Raw genomic sequence first — 14,421 nt, 5'->3', positions numbered from 1 at the left:
GGGCAGTCCTCCCGTCTCGGTTTTCACTCTTGATTATAAAGGAGGAGTTTGCTGTATGAGTCCTTCCAGCCCAGCTGGCCGAACAAACTGAGCCCCCCCCCCCGGCAGTGACTGTGTGATCCTGGGAAGTAGACTCCTCTCACTCTCACAACTTGTTTGATTTGGGCGTAAGGACGAGCTGACAAGACCTGGAAACATGGCTGTTACGGGCTGTACGAAATGCATTAAATATATGTTATTCTTCTTTAATTTTATTTTCTGGGTGAGTCGACCATATTTTTGTTCTCCGACGTTAGTTCTAAATTTATTTGAGTAACGTAGACTTCCTCTGCTTCTTCTTCTTTTGTTTCTCTCGTTTTCTGTTTAACTGATTTAACAGCTGCAATTTTACACATCTGTGAAGACCATAGCTTAAAATAATTTCAAAAAGATAAGCACAGAGGAGTTTCCCTCCTGAACTGCTCTACAAATTAAGCTGCTCCCTCTTAGTGAGAAGGGCAGCATCCATCCATCCACACAGGCACAGCGCACAAACTCTTGGCAGGAGCTAAAAATGCTCTCCCAACCTTCATCAACTTCTTTTCAGCCTGACTGAGCAAACGGGGAAAAGTGAGTGAAAGAGCCGGGAGGTAAAAGCCCTCCAGGCTGGCTGGTGTCTCTTTCCCCCCCCTCCCAGTCTTTTTTACCGGGATTGTACTCTCTGCCTGTCACTCATCATCTGTACTTCAGGTCCACCGTTGATTTAACCAGTGCTCACCTTAACTGTGAACTCCAGACAAAAAAAAAAAAAAGATTTCAGTTTAAAAAAAGACTGAAAGACATTTAGGTGACGGGAATAGGTGTTTCCCTCCGACTGTTTCCTTTTCCTAGAGTAATTCCCAAATTCCTTAATTCCTAAACATCGTGCTCAGACTGCACTGTGTGAAATTTCACATCATTTTAGTACATTCACCCTGTAAACTGAGCTCTTCTCAAGGCAGTCCCTTTTTTCCTTGCTTCAGTAATATGGGACAAGCCACAGTAGTTAAACAGCCTAATCTGGGTACATCAGTACATCACTGCAAACTATAGATATCCATTTTAAGTGCAGAATTGACCATTTGCATGGGGTGTTTTTAGATTTCCATTTGGTTTGCCTGTTTAGAGTGTGTTTTTGTTTTTAGGACGAACAGAATGCCCATATCCTGGACATGCTGCACTTGATTGAGTGTTTCCTCTGCTGGCCTCACTGCTGTGCCTGTCATTGTAAAAGCGCTAAGCCCCTTCTTCCTCATTTTGCTATTTTCACGCTGAGGATTCCGTTTCCTGTTTGCTGAGAACAATGGATTTCAGCCATGGCCAAAAAACACAAAAAAGAAACGAAAAGAAAAGTGCAGATATAAACACGGGCATGTGAACAATAACAGGAGCTACGTGCACTTTAGCTGTTCTATGATGACACTTGTCAATATATTTTTGCTTCATCAGATACATAATTTAGAAGAGAGATCAGGGAGTTGAAGTTGAGTCGATTTTAAACAATGCTGCGTGGACATGTCTGTGTCGTGGGTCACTGAGGTGTCAGGATGTCCTTTCTTTTCTTAAATGACAGGGGGACAGGTCACACACACACGCACACACACAGATATTAGCAGAAAGGCTTTGGTGTGGATTTGATCTCCCGAAAGTCAGCTTTCATGTTGTCTTAGATGTCACGGTGCTGTCACATGTAAAACATGCTGATGGGTCTTTTCTAAAAAGTCTTTAAAATTTAAAAACTACAGGATGATTTTAATATTCATGCTTCCTTTTCACTTTCATTTCAGACACTTAGGTGGGTCTGATCCTCATAAAGGATTCATCAAAGTGACCAAAAAATATGAAACAAAACAATTAAAAACCTTTTTTTGTTTCTTTCTGGGACAGCTGGCCGGAGGTGTGATCTTAGGAGTGGCTCTGTGGCTACGCCACGACAGTCAGACCAGCAACCTCCTCATTCTTCAGTTTGATGATCAGCAGGCACCGGGCACCTTCTATATCAGTGAGTATACACCAATAATTTGAATAATAGTGAACTGGTCCTCAGGACTGTGTGTAGTGAGGCAAGGAGGGCTGCTAGAGGAGAGGTGTGGACAACCAGGAGAAAATGTGGAAAAAAAAAAGAAAAGTATGTGTAATTATGTTTTTAAAGGGGAAGAAATAAAAAAAAAAGTGAACTTTATTGTTAAGGAGTATTTAAAAAATTGGGCAGGTGTTGGGGATTAATTCTTTTTGGGTGGGACCAGAAAACATTTGCGAGCCACCAACTGTCCTGAAATACACCCCTCCCTAACACACACAGAGCTCATGGAAACCATAGTTTTGAGTTGGTCTTCAAAACTTTTACCACAAGTAGATTATTCTTAGACCAGTTTTGAGGTGGCTTTAACACCACAGGGAGATTGTGCCCAGATTTAATGTTGGGAAAGCTGTTAATATTTTATGTTTCAAAGCTAAATATTCACAGAGTGAAGTGGCCTCATTTTGGCATCTACGGATTCTTACATTATAGCTCATACCACCCTCTCATTCAGAGTCAGGTTTCTATTTTAAGGATACTTTACTTCATATAAGGAAACTGCTCTGCCCTCGTTTTTCAACCTTATCATGATGGAAAGTTTACATTTAACAAAGTGATCAAATTTAACTCACGTGCTTCATGGTGAGCTGTGAGTGACATCCAGATATTTTGGAAATAGTAGGCGTGACACGACCTCTAAGAAGACCAGGAAACAGGACTTGCGTACATCCGCAGCATGAATTAAAAGCGGCAGGGCCAGGAGCTACACCTCAGTCCACATGCTGTAAGGCACATGCAGGAGAACATCTCTGATTCAGTTTATGGAAAAAGTCCCAGCCTTGATGTTCTTTCAAGAGAGAGGCCAGATGCTTCAGACAGATGTTTAAACACATGCTGGCTTTGAGAAAGTGGTCTAAGAGCGCAGCTGAAGCGATCATGAGCCTTCTGTTGTTCACACTTTAAAGTATTTTATCCTCAGGAAAATTCAGGAGTTCTGCACTACTGAACCGCAGCTCCATCTCTGTAACTGCACATGTTTTGCATTTTTTAACCTTTGTGTTGTGTCATGCCCACGACATGAACTAAGGTTATGGGTTGCAAGCACGTCTCCTTCACTGCCCTCAGAAGTCCTAAGGTTGGCCATGAAACCTACAATACATGATACAATTTAAAAATGTCAGCAGTCCGTGATCTTGGTTTGTTGTGGTGGTGAACTCTAGTGAGCCCATTAATTTACATTTGGGCCCCTGCTGCGCTCCCATACTTACTCCTCAGTAAGTATACGGAGCAAAGGCGGGCCGTGCTTTTTATAGAGGCGAGACACACTCGTGATTTTAAAGGCAGGGCGGCAAGTGGGGCCCACCCAGGCAAGATCAAGAGACTGCTTCTTCTTTTTTCCTCCCCTGTCCCTTAGACATACGCCCTTACATAATTCAAAAAAACCTTGTACATCTGCACATTATCCCTCAAATTAGAGTTTGGAATGGATGTTTTTAGCATGCTGGCACACCAAAGTGGTATTTATGTAAGACTGAAAATACACACCATCCTGCCTCTTCACCAGAGCTTGAACCCATTACTTGTGGCAGCTGACAGTAGTCTGGTCTGGGTAGTGTTACAACTCCTCGTACTGTACATTTCTACAAAACATGCTTAATGAGGCTCTTAGAGGCAGATAAGAATTAATTCCCCCTCTCATGTCTGTATGTAAATATGAGATTACAGCCAGGACTGGAAAACAAGGGATAAAAGCTTATAAGGCAAGCCAAGAGCTGACTAAACCCAGAAGGTTTACACAATGTTGTGAACTCTAAAAGTGCCAGTTGTCTTTATACATGCCCCCATGTTCGGCTTCATGATAAATCACCATATTTGACAGTACAATCACAATGAGAGAGGAGCCAACCAATTAGACCACTATTTTCAGTGGCAGGAAGTAGATACATTTCCTTGTATTTTTAACTGCACTATTCTCACCTCTGTAGCCCAGTGAGTCAAACCCCCAAACTGCCCCTGATATATCAGCATGTGTGTAAAGCTCTTTGGGTGGTCCACTTTTTTATTTTAAATTGGATCTGTTATGTTCATTTGCAACTCCCCCTTTTCTTGGAATTTTTCGAGTAGCTTGCGTGATTTCAATGTTCATAATAATCCTTATTTATCTTACACTTAGGTCCTGATGCAGGCTTTCGGTTCAACCTCTGATTCAAACAAGCCGCTTCGGTCAGAAAAATGGAAAAAGTCCTTGTGTGTCTCTTTTGTCTGCCCTTTTTGTTTTAAAGTCTTTGAAATAACAAGAGAAAAGCCAAATAGATCTTTTTTTTAAACAACTAACCCTCCTCACATAATTTCTCCACTGACATGCTGTATAACAGGCTTCGTCTCCGTTGTCTTGCTCCTGACTTTTCCCTTTTTAAATACTGGATGAGACGAGCAAGTGGGGCTTTTAGCTGGCGCCCACCCCACCACCACCACTTGGGGAGATTACACTCTGAGACAAGAAATAAATGAACTACCCCGGGGGTTTAAAATCGCCTGTCTCCCTTAAAGTCTCAATAGCCTTCAAGCTTCAAAAGGTGTTGTCATAGTAATGGAAGGCAGTGGAAATAATGCCTGCTTTGCCGCGTTGCCGGGTTACTGGCCCTGGTAGCCGTTTCACAGCGCGACAAAAGAGAACGAAAAAGGAGGGGTAGTGAGTCGACACACAGAGAGCGCAGATCTAAGGATGGGAGATAGTTCTGCGTGATAAATGAGGTACAGTGTGAGGTATTGGAGACCTGCAGATGCAACAGAGTCAGAGTCACTTACTGTCTGTCCCCTTTTTAGACTGCTCTGTCAGGCCACATTAGAGGATCGGTGTGCTTTGTTTTTTTATGCACACAAGAATAGAAAAGCCAGAAACAGACTGTTCCCGAACCATTTCCCACTAAAAGCACCGCTAGAAGACCCCCTTCACATCTTATGTAAAAGTAGCGGTACACTGCACGCTGCTAGTTTAGTCCAGCAGCTCTAACTTTAGCAGCTGCCCTCTGAAGTTTGTAAATGTAGGATAGAAAGGGCTGTGACTGATTTTCATATTCCTAGTTTGAATTTTTTCCCTTTATATGGAGTCTTTTATGCTTTGTGAATTACATAGTTGAAGATATCGTTTCACTCCCCTCTAACATGGTTCAGGAGTCTAGTCTTTGGACATCATCTCGTAATATGAGATCTTCTGTACTCTTGGGGATTTAAAAGGTGAGATTACTTTGGGTACTTTGGGAAGTACTGGTCTAATATTAGGTGGTGCGGTGGTTAGTTCTGCCACCTTACAGCAAGAAAGTCATGGGAGTGAATCTAGGCTGGAACTTTTCTGCATGTGTCTTCCCACAGTCCAAACACATGCCTGTCTCTGTGTTAACACTGCAACATACTGGCAACCTGCCCAGGGCCTAACCCCACCGCTCACCCTGTGAGAGCTGGGATAGGCTCCCTGAATAAAATAAGTGAAAGAAAATGAATGAATGGTTTAGTATCATGAGAATTTCTTGCTTATTGTGCCTATCATGTTGTGTTATCCAATATCATGTTCTGAAATCTAAACCTGAGCTACAGAAGAAATAAGAAAACTGTAAAATAGCAGAAAATCTCTAAAAGGATTCTTAAAGTTATAGCTCGTTGGATGGATATCATGAGATTATTATCAAACAAATTGCAGTTTGTCAGGAATGTTATATCTTCTAGATTTTTATTCATGCTGATAATTTGTTTTCATTAAGATTTTTTGTGTGTGTTTGAGCGGTGTCCACCCGCACCCTTCTCGTGATGCCTCTGGAGAAAACTGATTGCAGTTATTCTTTTTTTGTATGTGTGTTTCTTTTGCGTGGGCAAATTTCCTGGTGTAACACAAATATGCTGCCATTTAATAGGAGATCTCCACAAAAGTGGTAGAAAGCGAGTACGCACAGTGCTTACAGCACAGCTTTCATGCTGGGTGTAGTTGAATGCAACGCCTGCTAGGAGACAATTCCACATGACTGATGCTGCATATGAAATTTTTTCCTACAACGCAAATGCTGAATCTATAAAACACAGTCAATTTCCTTTAGAGACTAACAGTAAATAAAGCAATTACACTTGGCTTCATGTGAGGCAACCGACGTCAAATTACTGGTTTCATGTTATCACCAATAAGTAAAGCAACTCATGTATACACGAGAAGAGATTAGAGGGCACAGTAATTCTGAAGGAGACTTTATTGCATTTCAAGTAAATTTACTTTTTATATAATCCTACACCGATAATGCAAAACAGATTTTTAGCACCCACACAGTGTTTTTTCCTTTAAGCTGCAGAAAACACAAACTGGGCCTCTGCTGTAACTGGAGCTTTATTACCATCCATTGACTTTCTGCTAGTGTGGAGTGCCTCCATTATGGCTATGTGCCATTTACATTTAAAATATATATTTTTTAAACATAATGCCAGTTTAAATTGCAAATAAAAAAAAATGTGTGTACATTTGTGGGTGGGTGTCAGTGAGTGTCTGTCCTTCTGTTTCCTGGGGAAGTATAATGGTCCAGGTCAGAGGTCAGTACAGAGGGGGGTTGAGGGTGTCTCAAGGGAATTTCCTCCCCTAAGGGAAGCACGCAGTCATCTCTGCCTCTCTTAGTCAGGATCTGGAATCTTACCTTCAGGATGTCAACAGTTTCATTCTACAGAGTCATCAGGAAGTCAAAACCCAAACAATGAGCAGTGGACTAGCGAGCAGTGGGAACTTGCAGGTCTAACACTGCTGCCCTCTAGTGGTGCTGATGATGCGCTGTCGCTATGATAAATCAAATGTCTTTAAGCCGTTGATGGACAGTTTCCTGCTCACTGTGCGTTTACAGGTGTGTACATACTGATAGCTGTGGGAGCTGTTATGATGCTTGTGGGCTTCCTTGGATGTTATGGTGCCATTCAGGAATCTCAGTGCCTTCTGGGCACAGTGAGTATACCGTTTTATCCACAAGTGACACTTTTTTTTCCAAATAAAGTATTTTAATCTTTGGAGTCACTGAAGTTAAAATAAATATCTTTGATTTGTAGTTCTTCTTCTTTTTGGTGATCCTATTTGCCTGTGAAGTGGCTGCAGCAATCTGGGGTTTCATGAACAGGGACACTGTAAGCACACACACACACAGTCACGGTTCACAGCATATTTGATGTCTGCGTTGATGTTCCTTCTCTGCACCTCTAGTGAATCGTCTCTGTTTGTTGCTGTGTCTGTTAAACACCCCATCCCCACTCCTGATTATTCACAGATCTCCAAAGAACTGATCAATTTCTACGACTCTGCGTACATCAAGGCTATGGATGTGTCTGGGTCTGCCAGTAAAGACAGCGCCATCAAGGTGTTGGATGTCTTCCACAAAACGGTACGAAATGATGGGGGAAAAAATTATCACATTCTTTTTTTTTTTGGCCCTGCTGCTTTGTTTTTGAAATGACAGGGTACAGAAATATTGTTGACTTCATGTTCCTGTGTTTTCTTTCTTGTTCAGCTCGACTGCTGCGGTAAAGGAGACGACACGGCTCTCTTTTTACAACTTGCCACCACCTTATGTCCTACAAAGTCTCCAGAGGATTTTCAGTTGAGATCTCAGGTATGCACAAATCTTTTGTTGTCTTCCCACTCCTTTTCAATATGTAACTAAAAACAGGTGAAACAATATTGAAATGTATTAGCTTTATTTTGTAAAGCATTTTTTTTCTTTTCTTTGCTTAATGAACTTTGTATATTGTTTCCATGATCGAAATAAATTAACACACAAACAAGTATTAGTAGTAATAATACTACTAACAACATTAATACTAATGTAAGCTTGTTTATTATATTTTTGTAATATTAAAAAAAAATCACTGTAAAGTATTACTAAGGAACTGGGTTGCTACATGTCCCAAATGTAATATGTTCAAGTACATTTAAAATACATTTAGTCCCGTGAAGGCCACAGCAAATGAATCACATGTGTGCTCACATCATTCAGTAATTCCTTACTCATCATGGACTGTCACTCTGGAGAGACCACTCCCTTTAGGATTTGTCTTAATTTGCAGTGATATCTCCCTAAGGGACAGCTGGACTGAAACCAAGCAAGTGTTGCAGAGCTGATTAGCTCTCATTACTATGTAGGATTCACGTTTTTTTTCCTGTAGTTTTGTAGATTTGTAGGTATTTTGTTGGTTTTTCAGTGACTGCAGTGCGGTCACGTTAGACAGAAAATGTTAATGTTAAGAAATTTCAGGTATAACAAGTTTGCAATATTCTTAAGACACCTCTCAGGCTCAAGGAACAAATCAGTGTTATTGCTACACATAACAGACAACTTAGCAAAGAATCAATATTGAATTGCCTCTTTAGCCACTGTTGCTGTCAGTCTATCATAAAAACACAAAGTTGTTCCCATTTCTTTCGTTAAATTTACAAAAAACACAGTTTGACAGGCATAAAGTTGCACTTTTGCACCAACATGGTGACTTAAAAAAAATGTTTGTTAAAAACTTAGCATATTTCAGCACTGTGTGCTGTGTGTGTCCTTAAAGATTTGAGGAGAGTGAACAATTGGAGAACAAAAGAAGTGACAGGCCTAGAAAAAGCTGTTTATATATAGCAGATAAACAGTATCTGAGCCACGACCTTAAGAAACAGGAAAAAACATTCAGCAAAGACTAGATGCATCTGGCTCTTCAGTTGACCCATGCACTGTTCCCTGAATCGTCATCAGAGATGGTCTGAGTGGAAGGATAGCTGTCAAGAGGCCATTCTTAGCCAATTCTTCCTGTTTTGCCTAAGGAAGTGAAAGAGCGAGCAAAGGCTGAGGTATGCGAAAATACACACAAACTGGACTGGAAATCAGTGGCAACAGGTCAAATGAAGTGATGAATGAAAACATTTGAAACTTTGGGTTAAAATCAGCGTCAGTGAGTGTCTACAAACAATCGATAAAACACAGTGGAGGCATCATTTCAGTTAGTTGTGTTGGAAATCTTGAATTGCTGAAATTCCGAACACAGAAAAGTAGAATCAGACTTTAATATCGTATGAAAAACGTCTGATTGGCAAGGGCTTCATTTTTCAGCATGGCAATGATCCCATACACAGTGCCGGTGCAGTGAAAGCATACACAGATGCACGAATAGAAAAACACAGTAAAATAAGGCTAAAATGTCAGATTTTTATTCTTTGACAATTACTTGTCATCGTGATTTTAAAAAGAGTTTGGAGATTCTGACATGACACATGCAAGGATACACCTCATCATATTTAGTAAATGACCAAACTTGGTGATACCATTAACAATGACTTGTATCCTCTTATAACTGTTAATATGAACATTGCTATCAGAAATCATTTAATTCACCATTCAGAAAACTGATCAGAACAAGCGGATATTCTCCACCTTGTTTTGACTGCAGGCTCTGCTCTCAGTTATTAGTGAGCCGTAACAGTATGTGTGCAGAGTGAAGAGCATTCTCATTCATTACTGTGGCGTGGTCAGCATTCCTTATTTTCCCTCTTTCTCCCTGTCAGAGCTGTCATTATAAACTGAACGAGCTCTTCTCTGAGAAGCTCTACGTCATCGGTCTGGCCGCCTTGGTCGTTGCTGTCATCATGGTGGGTATTAGATTGAAAATGCATTTGTCTAAATCTCTGCTTTCATCAGCTGTGATAACATTGCAGGTACTGGAATACTCCCTTTGAATTAAACTGCTTTCATCTTTCACATTTAGATCTTTGAGATGATCTTCACCATGGTGCTCTGCTGCGGGATCCGCAATAGCCCCGGAGTATACTAGCAGTGCAACAGGCAGCAAGAGCCGCACCATCCTGTATTGGAATCATTTTGTTGTGTGTTTCTGTGCATCGGCTCCACTTCTTCATGCTTAAGTCACAAGATGGATATTTCTGCATTTGTTTTATTTTCTAGAGAATTGAAAGCTGTTTTTAAGATCTGTCTTCACTAACTATTTAGACAGTATCGTAGTTTCTAGCAGTGAGATTTTCCTTATTTATCATGGAAAATGTCTTCATTATAAATCTTTTATACATGCAATTTGTTGTGAAATATTTATCTGTCAGTCATTAATTCTGTTTTTACAGATGTATAAATTGTACATATACTTCTCATATGTTCATGACAGGAGTTAGTGTATTCCCTGATTGATTGTTGCATCTTGCTTCAGTGTGATAGTAATTTAAGTGGCAGGCTTTCAATAGTTGAAGGAAATATTCTGTTTTGCTCAAATAGCAAAAGAAGAATCAACGAGCATGTTTTCAGTCCGCTGTGTGTTTCTTCCTACTTGAACTTGCTAAACACCTTTCTTTAAAAAAAAAAATAGGATAAAACATCAATATCTTCGCTCATAACCGGTTTTAATAACTGTAATAAATTATGCTAACTCTCTTGTACCATTGATTCGTCTTCATCTTTGTCTTTTTTTCTTTTCTTTTTTTGTTTTTGACTACTCCCTTTAGGTGTTGTCACAGAGGATTAACTTTCTTATTCACATATTTGACTTGGCAAAGATTTATGGCTTACCTGACGCGATCCTCCTCACTTACCCAGGCTCGGGCTGGCAGTGGGAGTGCACTGGCTTTTGGCCCTCAGGGGCTTGCTTTCTTGCATCGTTGCTTGTGATCTATAGGTTGAAGTGCTTTCTTATGTCTTAGGGATTTTGTCACATTGCTTCCCATTAGTTAAATTAAAAACAAAAATAACAACATTTAACAAAAGAGAAACACATCTGTCGTTTCTGTCTTTTGTTCTATTTCCCTCCCGTCACGCCCAACCGGTCATGGCAGATAGCTGCCACTCCGTGTGACTGGTTGTGCTAATCTCAGTGATAGCACGCACTTCCAAAATAGTTTGTATGAGCAAGTCTCATAAAAGATGTAGTATTTAAGTCACTTTAGCCTCTGGAAGCCACTTGGCAACCCAGCTCCTCCTTACTATATTGTGTCTGAATCCTTGTCGAGCTCTCCCTGACTAAGGATTTGCTAATGCTTGTGGAATAAGGAGCAAGGTCCCAGAGCAGAGCCACACTTCCAAATTTAAATCACAGCAGGTCAAAAACCATCTTCTTTTAACTAAAGTTAATCTTATTACTCTCATTTGGTAATATCTCAGTTCTTATTTCCTACCCAGCAGCCACTACATTCATCACTGCTGCATCACTGTTGGCTTCCTGTTGAATTTAGAGTACATTTTAAGATCCTGGTCTTGACATTCAGAGGCTTGCATGGACTGGCACCACCCTACATCTCCGATCTGCTACAGCCCTATGTCCCTAGCAAGTCCCTGAGGTCATCTGATCAGGGCTCACTTGCTATAAAACAGACTAAGATGAGAACTAAGGTTGACAGAGCTTTTGCCGCTGTGGCCCTGAGACTCTGGAACTCTCTCCCTCATAAATTAAGAACCGTGGACTCTGTAGTTGTTTTTAAAAGACAACTCAAAACTCACCTTTTTAAAACTGTTTTTGGTTAATTTTTGCCTGTTTTATATTGTCTGTTTTACCTTTTTATTATTTGTTATCTTATGTGCAGCACTTTCTGAGTTCGTCTCGAAAGATGCTATATAAATAAAAATTTATTATTATTTTTATTATTGATAATTATCCAGGAGGAAAAATATGCAACTCGGACATTTTTTAAAAAGTTTCCATCTTTGAGCCATGTCCAGGTTGTCCATGTGAATCCACATCTTCATAAAAACATCCAGTTTCTACACTGTGAGCTTTTCAGTATAGAACATGCCGTGCGTGAGCTCTCTGTTCAACATTAAGGACTCCACTCTGTTGAACCATCTCGCTCTTTAAGTTTCTTCTTGATTGCCGCCTTGTTTCAAACCTGCTCACAGGCCTGCCGTTTTTGATGCGAGTCACCACCGGGTGGCACTGTTAGCTTCTTGCTCACTCAGCACCCCCCCACCACCATCCTCAGCAGCAGCAGCAGAGTCACTTCAGTTAAAAAGTGAACTGACTTGTCTTTCTGGCCCTTTGGCAGACACACCCGGTACACATGTTTGCTCTGGCTGCTTTCTCATCAGAGAACGAAGCATTTGTGCTCATCTCACGTGTTTTTAAACCTACATTTTGCTGGTTGACAATCTCTGGCATGTTGTTCTTTGATTTTTGTTATCATATCATCGTGTGTTGTTATGTGCAAGCCCACACATTTGGCCTGACTTTGGTCTGTTGCTTGAGGGCGTGTACTTTGGTTCCAAGTTGAAAGAAAAACCAATGCAATAATATTTAGATAACAGCGCGTTACAGTCAGAGTGGAGGATACAATATGTGGAAGCTGCATTTCCTGTTAAAAAAAATCAAAAATCAAACTTTGATCTCATTAATGATCTTGTGGCTGATTGAAAATTGCTTCCTGACGCTTGCACCCAAAATTTCATGGAAAGGCAGAGGAGTGGAAGCTGTGACAGAAGCACAGCAATGCCCATGGGTTTGCTCTGGGATGTTCAGTTACCACACATAGGTGTAATCAGCGGCCATTATTCACATTTTGGCTGGATGTTTGAATCAGCACTGAGGTTTGGCAAGCAAATTAGATTAACTTTCACCTGGAGAAAAATCATCCACGCCTACAACCTTCACACCTCCTTCTTGCGTCACTCAGGTTTAAATGCTTCAGCAGACCCTGGGCTCTCTTTAAATGGACAGTTTGAGTGTGTGTGTGTGTGTGTGTGTGTGTGTGTGTGTGTGTGTGTGTGTGTGTGTCTTAAAGGACGTTGAAAGTTTTTACTTTTTAGTGAGGTGACCAATTATTTTCAAGGTACGGCTGAGAGGCATGATATGAACTAGAACGCTGGACTCAGGAGACGGAACATAAACTTAAAAAAGGACTTTTAATGTTGAACTCTTGAACAAAAATACAAAGTGCAGTTAAACAGGAGCAAGTACTCTGAAAACTAGGAATATCTGGGGGGGAAACAGAACAAGGAAACACCCAACCATGCAGGTTGATGCAACGAAGAACAAGGGAAGACTCAGACAATGTATGCACACGCATGCCAGCTAATGAGGAGATAGGAAATAGGTGGGAGGACAGTTGAAGCTAATCATGAAAATTAGATGGACACAAATGAAAGGGGAGTAACTTCCCACAAGAACAACTTCACACAGGAAGCACAGAAAGACAAAAAAACCCCACAAAAGTGGATAAACTAAATACTACTTAACCAAGGTACACAAAGACAATTGGAAGATAAAGGTAAAATATAAACAAGACAACCCGTTATACAAAAGGAGCAAACACAACACAAATGATCCTTCAAACTAAAATGTATCATAATTCATCACAGAAACTCAAAAACCTGGGCATTTGTGACAGATCTCACAGATAAAGCTAACACTTTATAATACGGCCTGCAACCAAGGGTGTAATCCAACTTTAATTGAAAGGCAATTTTAGTGTGTTTTATTTGAAATAGATACACTAGAATAAGGGAGTAAACAAGTCAATTTTCCATAGGAAAAAATAAATAATTATACTGTAAGTAAATTTAAGTACAGCCTAATTTCCTGGTAATTTTGCAGAAAAACAATCAAACCTTTCCCCTTCATACATCAGAAGTACACTGCATGTTTTGGGACATAAGACATATTATGGAGTGTGTTAGCATGGAGTGTGTTAGCATGCCTTTTTATGTCTTTAATTTTTCACAGCATTCTTTTAATGTTGTTATGTTAATAATAAGCAATGGTCGGGGCGACCATGGCTCAGGGGGTTGGGAAGCGTATCTGTAACCGGAACGTCGCCGGTTCGATCCCCAGGCTCTCTGTCCTGGTTGTTGTGTCCTTGGGCAAGACACTTTACCTACTGGTGTTGGCCAGAGGGGCCGATGGTGCGATATGGCAGCCTCGCTTCTGTCAGTCTGCCCCAGGGCAGCTGTAGCTACAACTGTAGCTTGCCTCCACCAGTGTGTGAATGAATAGTGGCATTGTAAAGCGCTTTGGGTGCCTTGAAAAGCGCTATATAAATCCAATCCATTATCATCATTATTAATAATAATAATACATTTTATTTAAGAAAGCGCCTTTCAAAACACTCAAAGACACTGTACACAAACACGTTACAACATTTAGCAAATAAATAAAATATTTCAAAGTAGCAGGATGGAAAAATGTATGTAGAACAGGCTAATGTGAATAGGTGAGTTTTGAGTCTGGACTTAAAAAGAGGGAGGGAAGTGATGTTTCTTATCTCAGGAGGAAGGGAGTTCCAAAGACAAGGGGCAGAGCAACAGAAAGCCCTGCGCCCCATGGTGGCTAGCCGGGGGACAGGGATGGGAAGAGAAAGAGAGGAGGAGGATCTGAGACACCGAGAAGGAATGGTGACTTGAACC

General features: G+C 40.7%; 1 protein-coding gene across 1 annotated transcript; it reads left to right on the top strand.

The window, feature by feature from the left end:
- Positions 1-60: 60 nt before the first annotated feature.
- LOC113026668 (CD81 antigen-like) lies at positions 61-10,802 on the top strand. The gene is made up of 8 exons (XM_026175701.1): positions 61-262; positions 1,906-2,020; positions 6,910-7,007; positions 7,109-7,183; positions 7,324-7,437; positions 7,564-7,665; positions 9,594-9,677; positions 9,794-10,802. Exons 1-8 carry the CDS (start codon positions 197-199, stop codon positions 9,857-9,859), a joined length of 720 nt encoding a protein of 239 aa, XP_026031486.1. The 5' UTR covers positions 61-196; the 3' UTR covers positions 9,860-10,802.
- Positions 10,803-14,421: the final 3,619 nt, after the last annotated feature.

The sequence above is a fragment of the Astatotilapia calliptera genome, chromosome 7 (assembly GCF_900246225.1).
Source record: "Astatotilapia calliptera chromosome 7, fAstCal1.2, whole genome shotgun sequence".
NCBI lineage: Eukaryota > Metazoa > Chordata > Actinopteri > Cichliformes > Cichlidae > Astatotilapia > Astatotilapia calliptera.
Note: the sequence above shows the minus strand (reverse complement) of the source record. Positions and strands in the feature narration are given on the sequence as shown.

What these genes read in the sequence shown, in the direction of transcription:
- LOC113026668 (XM_026175701.1), top strand. Translation starts at nt 197, where the DNA reads ATGGCTGTTACGGGCTGTACGAAATGCATTAAATATATGTTATTCTTC. An exon ending in GTTTCATGAACAGGGACACT is followed by an intron (nt 7,184 to 7,323) that starts GTAAGCACACAC and finishes GATTATTCACAG; the next exon opens with ATCTCCAAAGAACTGATCAA. An exon ending in TGGATGTCTTCCACAAAACG is followed by an intron (nt 7,438 to 7,563) that starts GTACGAAATGAT and finishes TTTCTTGTTCAG; the next exon opens with CTCGACTGCTGCGGTAAAGG.